The sequence below is a fragment of the Hemiscyllium ocellatum genome (genome assembly GCF_020745735.1).
Source record: "Hemiscyllium ocellatum isolate sHemOce1 chromosome 27 unlocalized genomic scaffold, sHemOce1.pat.X.cur. SUPER_27_unloc_23, whole genome shotgun sequence".
Classification (NCBI taxonomy): domain Eukaryota; kingdom Metazoa; phylum Chordata; class Chondrichthyes; order Orectolobiformes; family Hemiscylliidae; genus Hemiscyllium; species Hemiscyllium ocellatum.
The window spans coordinates 26,180-39,462 of record NW_026867491.1 but is presented as its reverse complement, the minus strand read 5'-3'; the positions used below and the strand labels follow the sequence as shown (position 1 = coordinate 39,462).

Here is a 13,283-nt window from a genome sequence, read left to right as displayed (position 1 = left end):
GCAATGTAGAATTACAGATCACCGAGGAAGTACTTAAAGAGAGAGTTAATAAGTGCAAAGAGAGGACACGAACAGTCTTCAGCAAATAGAATAAAAGGAGAACCCGAAAGCTTTCTATAGGTATGTGAGGAATAAAAGGATGATTAGGGTAGGAATAGGGCCAGTCAAAGACAGAAGTGGGAAGTGGAGTGTGGACCCTGTAGAGATCGGAGAGGTGCTAAATGAACATTTCTCATCGGTGTTCACTCAGGAAAAGAACGAGGTACAAGATATTAGACTCGAAAGGATCGAGGCTAGTTACACACAGGTGTTATCAATTCAAGAAGGAGTGAAAGTAGACAAGTCCCCTGGGCTGATGGGATTTATCCGAGGATTCTCTGGGAAGCTGGGGAGGAGATAGCAGAGCCTTTGGCTTTGATATTTGAGTCGTCATTGTCTACGGGTTTAGAACCTGAGGACTGGAGGATTGCAAATGTTGTGCCCTTATTCAGGAAGGGCAGCAGGTAAGATGACCCTGGTAATTATAGATCAGTGAACCTTACTTCTATTGTAGGAAAGATTTTAGAAAGGATTATAAGAGATAAGATTTATAATCATCTGGCAAGCAACGATTTGATTTCAGATTGTCAACATGATTTCGTCAAAGGCAGGTCGTGTCTCACAAACCTCATTGAGTTTTTTTTAGGAAGGTGACCAAGCATTTGGATGAGGGTAGGGCAGTTGACGTGGAATACTTGGACTTCAGTAAAGCCTTTGATAAGGTTCCACATGGGATGCTGATGGAGAAAGTACAGAGGCATGGAATTGAGGGTGATTTAGCAGTTTCGATTAGAAACTGGAAGAAGGCAGCGAGTGGTGGTTGATGGTAAATATTCAGTCTGGAGTCCAGTTACTACTGGTGTTCCACAAGTATGTTTTGGGACCACTGCTGTTTGTCATTTTTATAACTGACTGAGACACAGGCATAGGTGGATGGATTAGTAAATTTGCAGATGACACTAAAGTCAGTGGCGTACTGGACAGTTTGGAAGAATGTTACAGGTTGCAGGGGGATTTGGATAAACTGTAGAATTGGGTTGAGAGGTGGCAAATGGAGTTCAATGCAGCTAAATGTGAGGTGATGCACTTCAGGAAGAATAACAGGATGGCAGAGTAGTTGGGCAATGGAAAGATTCTTGGTAGTGTGGATGTGCAGAGGGATCCAGGAGTCCATGTGCATAAATCCCTGAACATTGCAACCCAGGTGGATAGTGCTGTTAAGAAGGCATATGGTGTGTTAGGTTTCATTGGTAGAGGGACTGAGTTTCAGAACCGCAGTATCATGCTGCAACTATACAAAATGCTGGTGCGGCCACACTTGGAATATTGTGTACAGTTCTAGTTGCCCCATCATAGAAAGGATGTGGAAGCATTGGAAAAGGTGCAGAGGAGACTTACCAGGATGTTGCCTGGTCTGGAAGGAAGGTCTTGTGAGGAAAGGCTGAGAGACTTGGGTCTTTTCTCATTGGAAAGGCGGCGGCTAAGGGGGGATTTGGTAGAGACATTAAAGATGATCAGAGGATTAGATAGAGTGGACAGAGAAAGACTTTTTCCTAGGATGATGACGTCAGCTTGTACGAGAGGGCATAACTACAAATTGAGGGGTGATAGCTTTAAGACAGATGTCAGAGGCAAGTTCTTTACACAGAGAGTGGTAAGGGAGTGGAATGCCCTACCGGCTAAGGTAGTCAACTCAGCCACATTAGGGAGATTTAAACAATCCTTAGGTAAGTGCATGGTTGATTTTAGGATAGTGTAGAGAGACAAGCTGAGAATAGTTCGCAGGTCGGCGCAACATCGAGGGCCGAAGGGCCTGTTCTGCGCTGGATTGTTCTATGTTCTAAGCTTAGTGCAGGAGGCTGAAAGAAATGACAGCTTTAAAACAAAAAACCTCTTGGAGCTCAAAGCTTTCAATGAGAGTCTGAGCCCAGTGGTAAGTTCAGGTAACCTTTATTGCAACCCAACTTTGTTACAGATTCAGATCCCCCCAGCAAAAAAGTAGAGAAAAAGTAGTTGCTTTTTGAACAGCTCAAGGTGAAAGTGCACACACCACACCTCCCCGTCCCTACCCCCCTCCCCCACCACTATCTTTACTATTGGCCAGCACCAAGTTGTCCCTTTGTAATTGGATCCTTGGTACAGCCGTAACCCGGAGGAAGTATTGCCTCACTCAGCAATTTCAACCCATACCCTGTCTCTAAGTAAGTTTCTCCCCGCTCCTTTGCCAGTGGGGGGAGGGCAGTGTAGAGTCAACCAGACTGCTGTGGGTCTGGAGTCACGTGTAGGCCAAACCGGGTAAAGGATGCAGCTGGAACGACTGAGTGAATCCTCTCCCACAATGGCGGTTCCCTTCCCTAACAAGGGAGAGAGTAAATCAGATGGGGGCTTTCCCCCTGCACCACCCCTCCCTGAAACAGTCTTAATGTTAGATTCCAAACTCCACATTTCTGACCGAATACCAATTCTGCCATCTGTCGTGGCGGGATTCGAACCCGGGAATCTCCGGAACTGGGTTGATAGTCCAATCGATAATCGGACTCGACCGTAACTTCTTCAATCCCCCTGCGATGGCACGTGAACTCACTGGTGGTTCCGCAGTTGGGAGGAGCGGGTGAAGCCCTTCCCGCACTGAGGGCAGGTGTACGGTCTCTCCCCTGTGTGGACACGCTGGTGGGTCAGCAGGGTGGAGGAGTCGCAAAAGGCCTTCCCACAGTCGGGGCAGCTGAAGGGCCTCTCCCCCGTGTGGATCCGCTGGTGGGTCAGCAGGGAGGAGGAATACCTGAAGCCCTTCCCACAGTGAAGGCAGGTGTACGGTCTCTCCCCTGTGTGGACACGCTGATGGATCAGTAGGTGGAAGGATGTGCTGAAGGCCTTCCTGCACTGAGAGCAGGTAAAGGGCCTCTCCCCAGTATGGATCCACTGATGCTTCATCAGGGAGGAGATGTCGGTAAAGGCCTTCCCGCACTCGGGGCAGGTAAAGGGTCTCTCCCCGGTGTGGATCCGCTGGTGGCTCCGCAAGGCAGAGACGCGGGTAAAGGCCTTCCCACACTCGGGGCAGCTGAAGGGACTTTCCCCCGTGTGGACGCGCCGATGGCTCCGCAGGGCGGAGGAATACCTGAAGGCCTTCCCACACTCGGGGCAGCTGAACAGCCTTTCCCCTGTGTGGAAACGCTGGTGGGTCCGCAGCGTGGAGGAATACCTGAAGGCCTTCCCACACTCAGGGCAGGTGAACGGCCTCTCTCCCGTGTTGGCATGCTGGTGGCTCAGCAGGGTGGAGGAAGTGCTGAAGGCCTTCCCGCACTCTGGGCAGCTGAAGGGCCTTTCCCCCGTGTGGCCCCGCTGGTGGGCCAGCAGGTGGCAGGAATGTCTGAAGGCCTTCCTGCAGTCGGTGCAGGGGAATGGCCTCTCCCCGGTGTGACTGCGCCGATGAGTCTCCAGGGCAGACAGGAAACGGAAGCCTTTCCCACAGTCGCCACACTTCCACAGTTCCTCCACAGGACGGGATTCCTCAGGTTTCTCCATGGCTACAGCTTCAGCTGCACAGGAACACGTGTAGAGCCCCTCCCTGCCGGGAAATCCCCTTCCCAGGCCTTATAACTGTTTCAGGCTCCAAGCACACAATGCGCTGTAACAGTGAGGTCTCCTGTCCAGTCCCACTGATGCTGAAAACGTCCTCAAACTGGAACCAAAAAGCGTTGATTCCTCTCACAGGAATCACAGTCAAAAATCGTTGCTGTCCCGATGGATTGAGTGACTGTCAGACATTGACATCAAAGTGAGGACTGCTGACGCTGGAGAGTCAGTCGAAAAATGTGGCGCTGGAAAAGTACAGCAGGTCAGGCAGCATCCGAGGAACAGGAGATTCAATGTTTCAGGCATAAGCCCTTCATCCATTGATTTTGAAACTTCAGTCTTCCGATTTTCAAATACTCTGCAAAAAGAGATTACAAAAGTCATCACTATCAGTGCAGGATAGAAATTCAGAACAAGCAACTCTACTTTCTGTGGAATATTCTTTTGTTGTTCCACAAAATTGAAAGCACCATCCCACTCTCCTTTCCCCTCTGTTCTCACTCCGCTCTAACTCATTCTCCTGATGGTGCTGATTCAGGGTCTTACAGGGGCAGAAAAGCAAAAACATCAAGACTGACATCTCTCTGAATTTTGGATACCTCCACCTGAAAGTTAGTATCTTTCACAACATTGGGATCCTGCTGAGAGTGAGCAGGTCTGATTTCGGGAAGCAAAAAGATAGTGTCAATTCAGAGTGAACCTGCAATGCAGCTTCTTGAGGAACGACCAGACACAAAATGGTTAACGACCCCGAGAAGGTGGGAGCAAAATGAGACATCAAGGCATTAACACCAATACACTTCAGTCAAACTCTTCTGCTTCCAGTGAGGAGAAAGGGAGGACTTCAGGGCTCTTCAGGACTCACGCCTGAAACGTTGATTCTCCTGGTGTTGGATGCTGCCTGACCTGCTATGTTTTTCCAGCAGCACTCTGAGTAAACTCTGGTTTCCAGCATCTGCAGTCCTCCCTTTTGTCTAGGTCGAACCCTCTACCTGTCTACACCTATGCCCACTTCACCACCCAGCACACCCTTTATCTACATCACCCCCTACACCCATCCCCAATCCTGAAGAAGGGTTACACCCGAAACATTGACTTCTCCACCTCCTGGTACTGCCTGGCTTGCTGTGTTCTTCCAACCTCCTGCCTGTCTATTTTGCCAATTAAGACACAGGCCTGGAGCAACGCTTCCAGAGTCTGTCCCCACCCCGACACACTCCCTTTCCTTTTAGTTGCTGCAAGTCAACAACTGAACCCCAGAATGAAAATTAAATGGAAAAGGTGGCAAGAGAAGAGAGTGCCTTACTCACAGATAATGGACAGAGGAATTTGCGGTCTGGGATAAAGCTCAACCTTCATTCAGACACGAGCAGCAGCTTCAGAACCTCATGGTCCAACTTCCGCATTCAGACAATGGGGTGACTCTGATTGGCAGGAGGATCAACGTCCTTCCAGTCCTCCAGAGGTGCCTATTGGGTAATCAAGAAAAGGTTCCGCCCTTTTTAAACGCACAGTGACGAGCATGCCCAAATGTTTGCTGACACCGACAAACATGCGCACTGCGTTGCTGACACCGGCAAACATGCGCAGTATGCTCTTTGGGATTTTAAGTGTCCAAATGGCAACAGGGAAAAAAGGGGGAGAGCCACAATTCCCCACCCCCCCCATATTTCGACATTTTATTGCTTGCGTATTTTGTTTGACTCCTCAACTTTTGTATGTCTTTTCCCCATTTTGGGAGAGAGTGTGCCCCAGTGAGCTGTCTGTGGGAAGTTACACTGATGAAGAAACATTACACTGTTCGCAGCAGGGGGTGACTGTACACGTTTCCTTAGTGTGAACACAGTTTCAATTGTTCATCAGAAACAGGGAGCTAAAAGGATACCAGAACTGAGGAGAAGCCTGGAAATGTGGGGACTGTGGGAAGGGATTCCATTCCCTGTCGGCACTGGAGATTCATCAGCTCAGTCGCAGTGCGGAGAGGTAGTTCTTCAAAACATTATTACAACATTATTTCCATTGACAAAAACAGATTCACGCTGCCTGAACTTACACAAGTACCCTGCCATCACATCTTTAATCATAGCTTTGAACATGCTCCCTATGACATATGTTAAGGTAAATGGTCTGCTGTTTCCTGTTCTCGGTCTGCCTTTTTGAAGAAAGGAGTTTTCCAATCTAAAGAAACCTCCACTGAAACTAATGAGGTTTGTAAAATTAAAACCAATGCATTAACTATTTCACTAGCTAGTTTTTCTTTAAGGGTCTAGAATGAAATACTTTGGCCAACTGGGACTTGTGAACTCGTAGTTCCAACAGTTTACTCAGCACTACTTCCCTGGTAATTGTAATTGTCTTCAGTTCCTCCTTCCCTTTCAATTCCTGATTTCCATCTAGTTCCAGGGTGTTACTTGTATCCTCTCTAGTGAAGACAGATTCAAGCTCTTTTCAATTCTCTGACCATCTCTTTATCCTCTGTTATTGAATCCCCAGACTCATTTTTTTAATGAACCAACACTTACTTTGTTAACTTTTTTTAAAGAAAAGCTGACAAAACTTTCCTTCCTGTTTTTATATTTTTGGCTAACTTTCTACCTCTAATTGCTGTGCTCCTGCCTCCATTATTTCTGATATTTGCCCCAGCTCTTAACTCTCGCATCAACCTGACTGCATATTCTATGGAACTGACCTTGGTTAAGTGTTGCAAAACACTCAAGGGCAAATTTTTCATCTCCAGAAAGTCTTAGACTGAACACGATAACATTCACTTTGAAATATTGTTCTTCCAAACTTTAACAAGCACACCCTCCAGATTCAAAATCCCACTGACACCCAGTTTTGTTATGATCTTTAATTTTGAAGAGAAATTTGAATATCCAGTGATTAATGGAAGAACTGTTCATGAGGTTTTCACATTTTTAAACAAAAACAAATCAACTGGATTAATTTAGCAGAATAGCACGTTTGGCCTAAAATTATAAATCTAGTTTTCTTTCGAGTGACAGAGCAGGTCCACACCAGATGAGGATCTAATACCTGGATTTAGGCTGTTGTCAGGAGCTTTTATTAACCACAAAATACAAAGTAATGTAACAACATAGCTTCAGGCTGCAAATTAACACTGTTTAAAATGGCTAAAAGCTGCATTTCTGCATTCCTGAGCTAACTGAATCACAGATTAAGCAAACAATGCCTTCTTCATAGTATGGATCTCATTAAGTTAGATAAGACATTACTGACCATCCCAGCTAACCTTGAAGCACAAGTATGAGGAGATTGTTCCCAGGAAATATCATTGGGTTAACCTGTTGTTCATTATGTAATTTTATTACATTTTATTGGATTTACTCTGTAATTAAGGCTGTACTGTCTCTTAAGAAACATATGAAAATTAATATTTTATTCCAAGTTAATCACGCAGTTTCTCCAAGGAACACAGAATCTTTTAATATCTGTGTTGATGGACAAATCTTTGCCCGGCCGTTACTAATTAAAGTGTGAAACCTTGCTGAAGCAGACCATACTCCTAGTGTTCATTTAACTGATCTCGGAACTGAGAGACCCATCCCGGGGTTGAGATCTTCAACTCTCACTGTACTTTTGGTGTGACCCATGATTACAGAGACTTGTGGGAACATAGAGGATTTGTAACTCCCATGGGGCAGACGAATAGTAATGCTGTTTTGTCCAATCAATCCGGCAGCTATCAAGATGTTCCGCTCATGCTGAGGCAATGGATACAGTCTTCCAAAGGAATGAACAGATTAATGCTGCTGCCAAGCAGGCAGCCTTACATCCCAAATGTCTGGTCCCATTGGGTCCCCAGCAAAACCCGGATAGAGACAATATGGGGATGGGACTGAAATTACAGGGGAAGCCCCCTGCTGAGCAGCATAAACTATGGCCTCAAATACGGTACTCCCTCGATCAGGTTTATTTAGAAGCACTGGCGTTTGGAGCACTGTTCCTTCATCAAGTGGTTGTGGAGAATACGATCATAAGACACAGAATTTATAGAAAAACATGACACTGTCCTGCCACTGAAATGATGCATTGAACAAACCTGGATTGTTAAGTCTTTCATCTTTACAAACGGGTTGCAGGTTCATTAATATGCAAATCCCAGAAATCCCTGGAAGGCACCTTCTCCATAAAACTTACATTTTGATAACAAAAAATGACATTTCAGCTCAGCTCTGCAAATATACATTCACTCCTGTGGACTTGTGCGTGTGTGTGCGTGCATGAGAGAGAAAATGTCTATTTCCATCCTGTATATAGCTGTCTATTTCTGTTGTTGTAAATATTGATGTAAATCATAGCTGGGTTCTCATAGGTAGATGTGAGGGAGAGAGATTTCCTCAATTAGGACAGTCTCAGAATCCTGGGAGACCCCCATTTCTGGTTTACTTCTGAATGAACAAACATTAAACACGAGCACCTATTTGTTTCAAATTTGGTTTCATTTTTCTTGTGTGATTCCCTGCTATGATTACACCGTGTGTCTTAATGGTTGACAGGCTGGGAGATTGTGGATTGGGGCTTGATTGGCTGAATGCTCTATTGTTCCAGAAGGTGAAAAAAAAGGAGGGTGGGGCAAAGCTTCAGCAGAAATCCAGCAAAGCTGAGAACAAACCGACATCTTACTCTGTGGGAACAGGGAGATCAACACAGGACCGAGAAATCAGGCCCTGAAATCCGAGCTGACATCAGACTACCCTGTGATCAGTGCTTTCATTAGCAGCACCAACCCTCTACCTTTACCTCGCTTCCCATTTGACCAAACCCTCGATATTCAGGATCCAATCCTTGTCATCCTGAAGCCATGTTTCTGTAAGGAGTCTCAGGTCATATTATTCTTTTCAATGTGTGCAGTTAACTCATTCACTTTTGTTACAATGCAGCACACATTCAGATAACGTTTCTGGTTTCAATTTTTGTGATCTTTAGAACCCAGTTTTGATTGCAGGCATATTTACTCTCCTTGTCCCTTTCTATTGTTCTCTGAAGTTCATTTTCCACATCACTACATTACTAACTGGCCTTGATTTGGATTGTTCATGCTAAATTGTCCATAATGTCGAGGTTAGTTGGCTTAGCCATGGGAAATGCAGCTTTGTAGTTTCATAATAATAACAGGAAAAGGCCATTTGTCCCATCTCGCCTGCTCCACCATTCATTAAGATCATGGCTGATCTATCCATTGTCTCAGCTCCTCCTCCCTGCACTGTCCCAACTACCCTTAATTCCCCTACCATGCAAAAACCACCTCCAGCTGTGTCTTGAATATACTTAATGAAGCTGCCTCTACTGATTCCTTGGGCAGAGAATTCCACAGATTCACTATTCTTCAGGAAAAGCAGTTCCTCCTCATCTCTGTCCTGAATCTACTCCTCCTAATCTTGAGGCCTGGCTTCATTCACCAGCAGAAATGACTCAATAAGTAGAGGTTCATCCCCACAGTGAAATGAATTCCCACTTTCCACCAAAATCCCGAATGTACTCACTCACTCAGTTGCTGTCTCACAAATGCAGGATTTCATTGTAATGTCTTCTGCTCCCATTAAGGGCAAAACATCTTTGAAAGCTGCTCTGAAACTCCAACCTTCACAATCACACCTCTGCTTTCACCAAAGAAGATTAGAGTCATACAGCACGGAAGCAGACCCTTTGGTCCAACTTGTCCGGCCAAGCAGATATTCTAAATTAATCTATTTCCAATTTGCCTGCATGTGGCTCATATCCCTCTAAACCCTTCCTATTCATGTACCCATCCAGATGTCTTTCAAAATTCCCACTCACCTCAAACATATGCCTTCTAGTTTTGGACTCTGGGGAAAAGACCTTGGATATTCACCCTATCCATGCCCCTTATGAACCTCTTTCAGGTCACCCCTCAGCCTCCAGTGCTGTCGGGAAAATATCCCCAGCCATTTGAGCCTCTCCTGCCACTCAAATCCTCCAACGCTGACAGCAGCCTTGTAAATCTTTTATGACCCTTTCAAAGTTTCACAACATCTTTCCTATAAAAAGGGAGACCAGAAATGAATGCAGTCTTCCAAACGTGGATTAACCAATGTCCTACACAGCCAAAATATGATCTCCCAACTCCTATACTCAATGCACTGACCAAAAAAGAAAAGCCTACCAAATGCTTTCTTCACTATCCTGTGTACCAGTGACTCCACTTTCAAGGAACTATGAACCTGCACTCCAAGGTCTCTTTGTTCTGCAACACTCCCCTCAACGGTGTCAGTCCTGCCTGGATTGCTTAACCAAAATACAAACCACACACGCTTCTCTGAATTAAACTCCATCTATCACACTTTGACCAATCAGCCCATCTGATCAGTTCTAATTTATAGTGAACTCTCTTTCCTTGCTTATTCCTTAGAAGTCTGAGTGAAGATTTGTAGCTCGGGTGTCCGTTGTTGTGGTTCTGTTCGCTGAGCTGGAAGTTTTTGCTGCAAACGTTTCGTCCCCTGGCTAGGAGACATCATCAGTGCTGTTGGAGCCTCCTGTGAAGCGCTGCTTTGATGTTTCTTCCGGTATTTATAGTGGTTTGTTCTTGCCGCTTCCGGGTGTCAGTTTCAGCTGTCCGTTGTAGTGGTTTGTATATGGGGTCCAGGTCGATGTGTCTGTTGATGGAGTTTGTGGATGAATGCCATGCTTCTAGGAATTCCCTGGCTGTTCTCTGTCTGGCTTGCCCTATGATAGTAGTGTTTTCCCAGTCGAATTCATGTTGCTGGTTGTCTGAGTGTATGGTTCCTCTTCCTCTTTTCGCAGTTCTAGTATACTGCAGTGTGCAGGAACACCTATACAAGGTATTCGCCAAAAACGGATACCGACGCAACTTTATCACCAGATGCCTAAGAGATAGGTCACGGAACGAGGCCATGCCACAACCAAAAGGACTAGCCACACTAGCATACGTCAGGAGCGTCTCAGAACTGACAGCCAGACTACTGCGACCCTTAGGACTCATAACGGCACACAAGCCAACATCCACACTCAGACGACAACTCACTAGAACAAAGGACCCAATAGCCAGCACGAGCCAAACTAATGTAGTTTACAAAATACCATGCAAGGACTGCACAGAACACTATATAGGACAAACAGGAAGACAGCTAACAATCCGCATCCATTAACATCAGCTAGCCACAAAACGACACGACCAGCTATCCCTAGTAGCCATACACTCAGACAACCAGCAACATGAATTCGACTGGGAAAACGCTACTATCATAGGGCAAGCCAGACAGAGAACAGCCAGGGAATTCCTAGAAGCATGGCATTCATCCACAAACTCCATCAACAGACACATCGACCTGGACCCCATATACAAACCACTACAACGGACAGCTGAAACTGACACCCGGAAGCGGCAAGAACAAACCACTATAAATACCGGAAGAAACATCAAAGCAGCGCTTCACAGGAGGCTCCAACCGCACTGATGATGTCTCCTAGCCAGGGGACGAAATATTCCTTAGAATTTGAAAATCTCTATCCCACACACTCTCCCTCCATTCTCAGTTTGCCGAACTTAATCCCTGCTGTAAATCATCCTGAAGGATGCAGATGACGACGGTTAATAGGCCCACAAGCAGGGGGGTCCTAACTGAAATGTAATGATTATTGAATGGCCTGGACAGAGTGGAAGTTGGGCAGACGTTTCTATTGACTGGAAAGACTAGAACTAGTGGGCACAGTCAGAGTAAAGGGAAGACCTTTCAGAATGGAGGTAAGGAGAAACTTCTTCAGCCAGAGAGCAGTGAATCTATGGAATTCACTGCCACAGAAAGCTGTGGAGGCCAGATCACTGGGGATATTTAAGACTGAGATGGAGATGTTCTTGAGCATCAAGATGATGGAGGGTTATGGAGACAAAGTGGGAGAATGTGGTTGAGAAACCTATCAGCCATGATCGAATGGCAGAGCTGACCTTGAATGGCTTAATTTCTGCTCCGATGTCTTATGTTCTCCTGCTGTCCTGGACAGAGGGGCAAGAATTAGAAGCAGGAGTAGGCCATCTGTTTGTTCAAGCCTGCACCAGCATTCAAGGAATCATAACTGGATATGAATCTAATGACATCTAAGTCCAACCTAGAAGGCATCGGTTTTGGGTGATGGGGAAAAGATATATTTCAGACCGAAGAGACAACCCATTCACATGGAGCGTGGTGTGTATATGGAATGGGCTGCTGGAGGAAGTGGTGGAGACTGGTACAATTACAACATATAAAAGCCATCTGGATGGGGACATGATAGCACCATCCATTGTCTCCCTCTTCTTCACAAGGGCTTGTTACAGTGAGCAAAGAGGGGTGGAGGCTTTGGCGGTGAGCGGGGAGAGAGAGAGAGAGAGAGAAAGAGAGAGAGAGAGAGAGAGAAAAAATAGACAGGGTGACAGAGGGTGAGGGCAGGGAATACAAGGCCAGAGAATGGGGGAGGAAGCAGAGGTTTGGGGGAGAGTCATTCAGTACAGGAACAGGCCCTTCAGTCCAACTAGCCCATGCTGACTATGTTCTCAAACTAAACTAGTCCCACCTGCCAGCGTTTGGCCCATATTCCTCCAAACCTTTCCTAGTCACGTATTTATCCAAATGTCTTTTAAATATTGTAACTGTACCTGCATCCCACATACAAACCAGTCTTTTCTCACTTATTCTCAGGTTTCTTTTTGCATTTCTGCTGTTTTTTATGTTTCTTTTTCATGTCTTTTGGTACAACTTACCAGTTTCTTTACCTTATGTTAGCTCCCACAATCCGCATGAGCATTAAGGAAACAGAAGGTTTTTAAACATTTTGATAGAACAATACCCTTCTCCCGAGATCACGCAAGATGGATTGTTTAGCCCTGAGATGGAAGTGTGGTCTGCAGATGCTGGAGATCGGAGTGGTGCTGGAAAAGCACAGCAGCTCAAGCAGCATCCGAGGAGCAGGAGAATTGACGTTTCAGGCAAAAGCCCTTCATCAGGAATGAGGCTTGAGGGCTCGAGGGCTAGCGGGTGGGGCTGACGGAAGGTAGCTGGTCATTTCCTTGCTAGGCCTCTTGCATTGGAATCAATGCAGATTAATTTATCCGTCCTACCTGATTCTATGCTTTGTTCCTGGCTGCCCTGACTGCTTGACTCGCTCCTTTTCCCAACTGTACCAGTCTAAGATCGATCTTTTTCCTCGCTATTTTCCTGGGTCCCACCCCTCCCCTCCACATTACTGGTTTAAATCCTCCCAAGCAACCCGAGCAAATCTCCCTGCCAGTAAGACGGAAAACCATACAACCCATAAAGTCTACTCTGATGAGCACCTGAAAGTCATAATTTTCAAACCAGGATAGTGGAACGAGTGCAGACAGGTCAGCGCTGACTTGTATGGTCAATGGGCTTCTCCTCTGCTGTATTTATATATGATTTGATGATCTGCAATAGAGAGATGCTGCAGTGTGTTATTTCAGAAGGATCATTGATGTCTTTGAACCTGAAACGCATTAGCAAACTCGCACAGAAAGCAATTTGGAAGCAAAATGAAGTGTCTACCTTTATGGCAAAGAAAATGGAACATAGAAGGGAAGTCTACATTAATTGTCACAGGCCTGCAATATTGTGTCGTTTTGGTACCTTGTGCCTGGAGTATATTATGCTACCATTTGATGTTATTGCTATACC

The 13,283-nt window shown here is 45.8% G+C and overlaps 1 protein-coding gene across 1 annotated transcript in view; it reads right to left on the bottom strand.

Annotated features, from left to right (window-relative positions):
• The window catches only part of LOC132807763 (gastrula zinc finger protein XlCGF57.1-like), a 38,476-nt gene extending 33,467 nt beyond the window's left edge, over positions 1–5,009 (bottom strand). Inside the window, exons 1-2 of the mRNA XM_060821768.1 lie at positions 4,923–5,009; positions 2,624–3,970 (exon numbers count right to left, since the gene is read on the bottom strand). Of these exons, the coding sequence (XP_060677751.1) occupies positions 2,624–3,561 (938 nt within the window). The 5' untranslated portion in view covers positions 3,562–3,970; positions 4,923–5,009. The remainder of the gene's footprint in view (positions 1–2,623; positions 3,971–4,922) is intronic.
• Between the last annotated feature and the right edge of the window lie 8,274 nt (positions 5,010–13,283).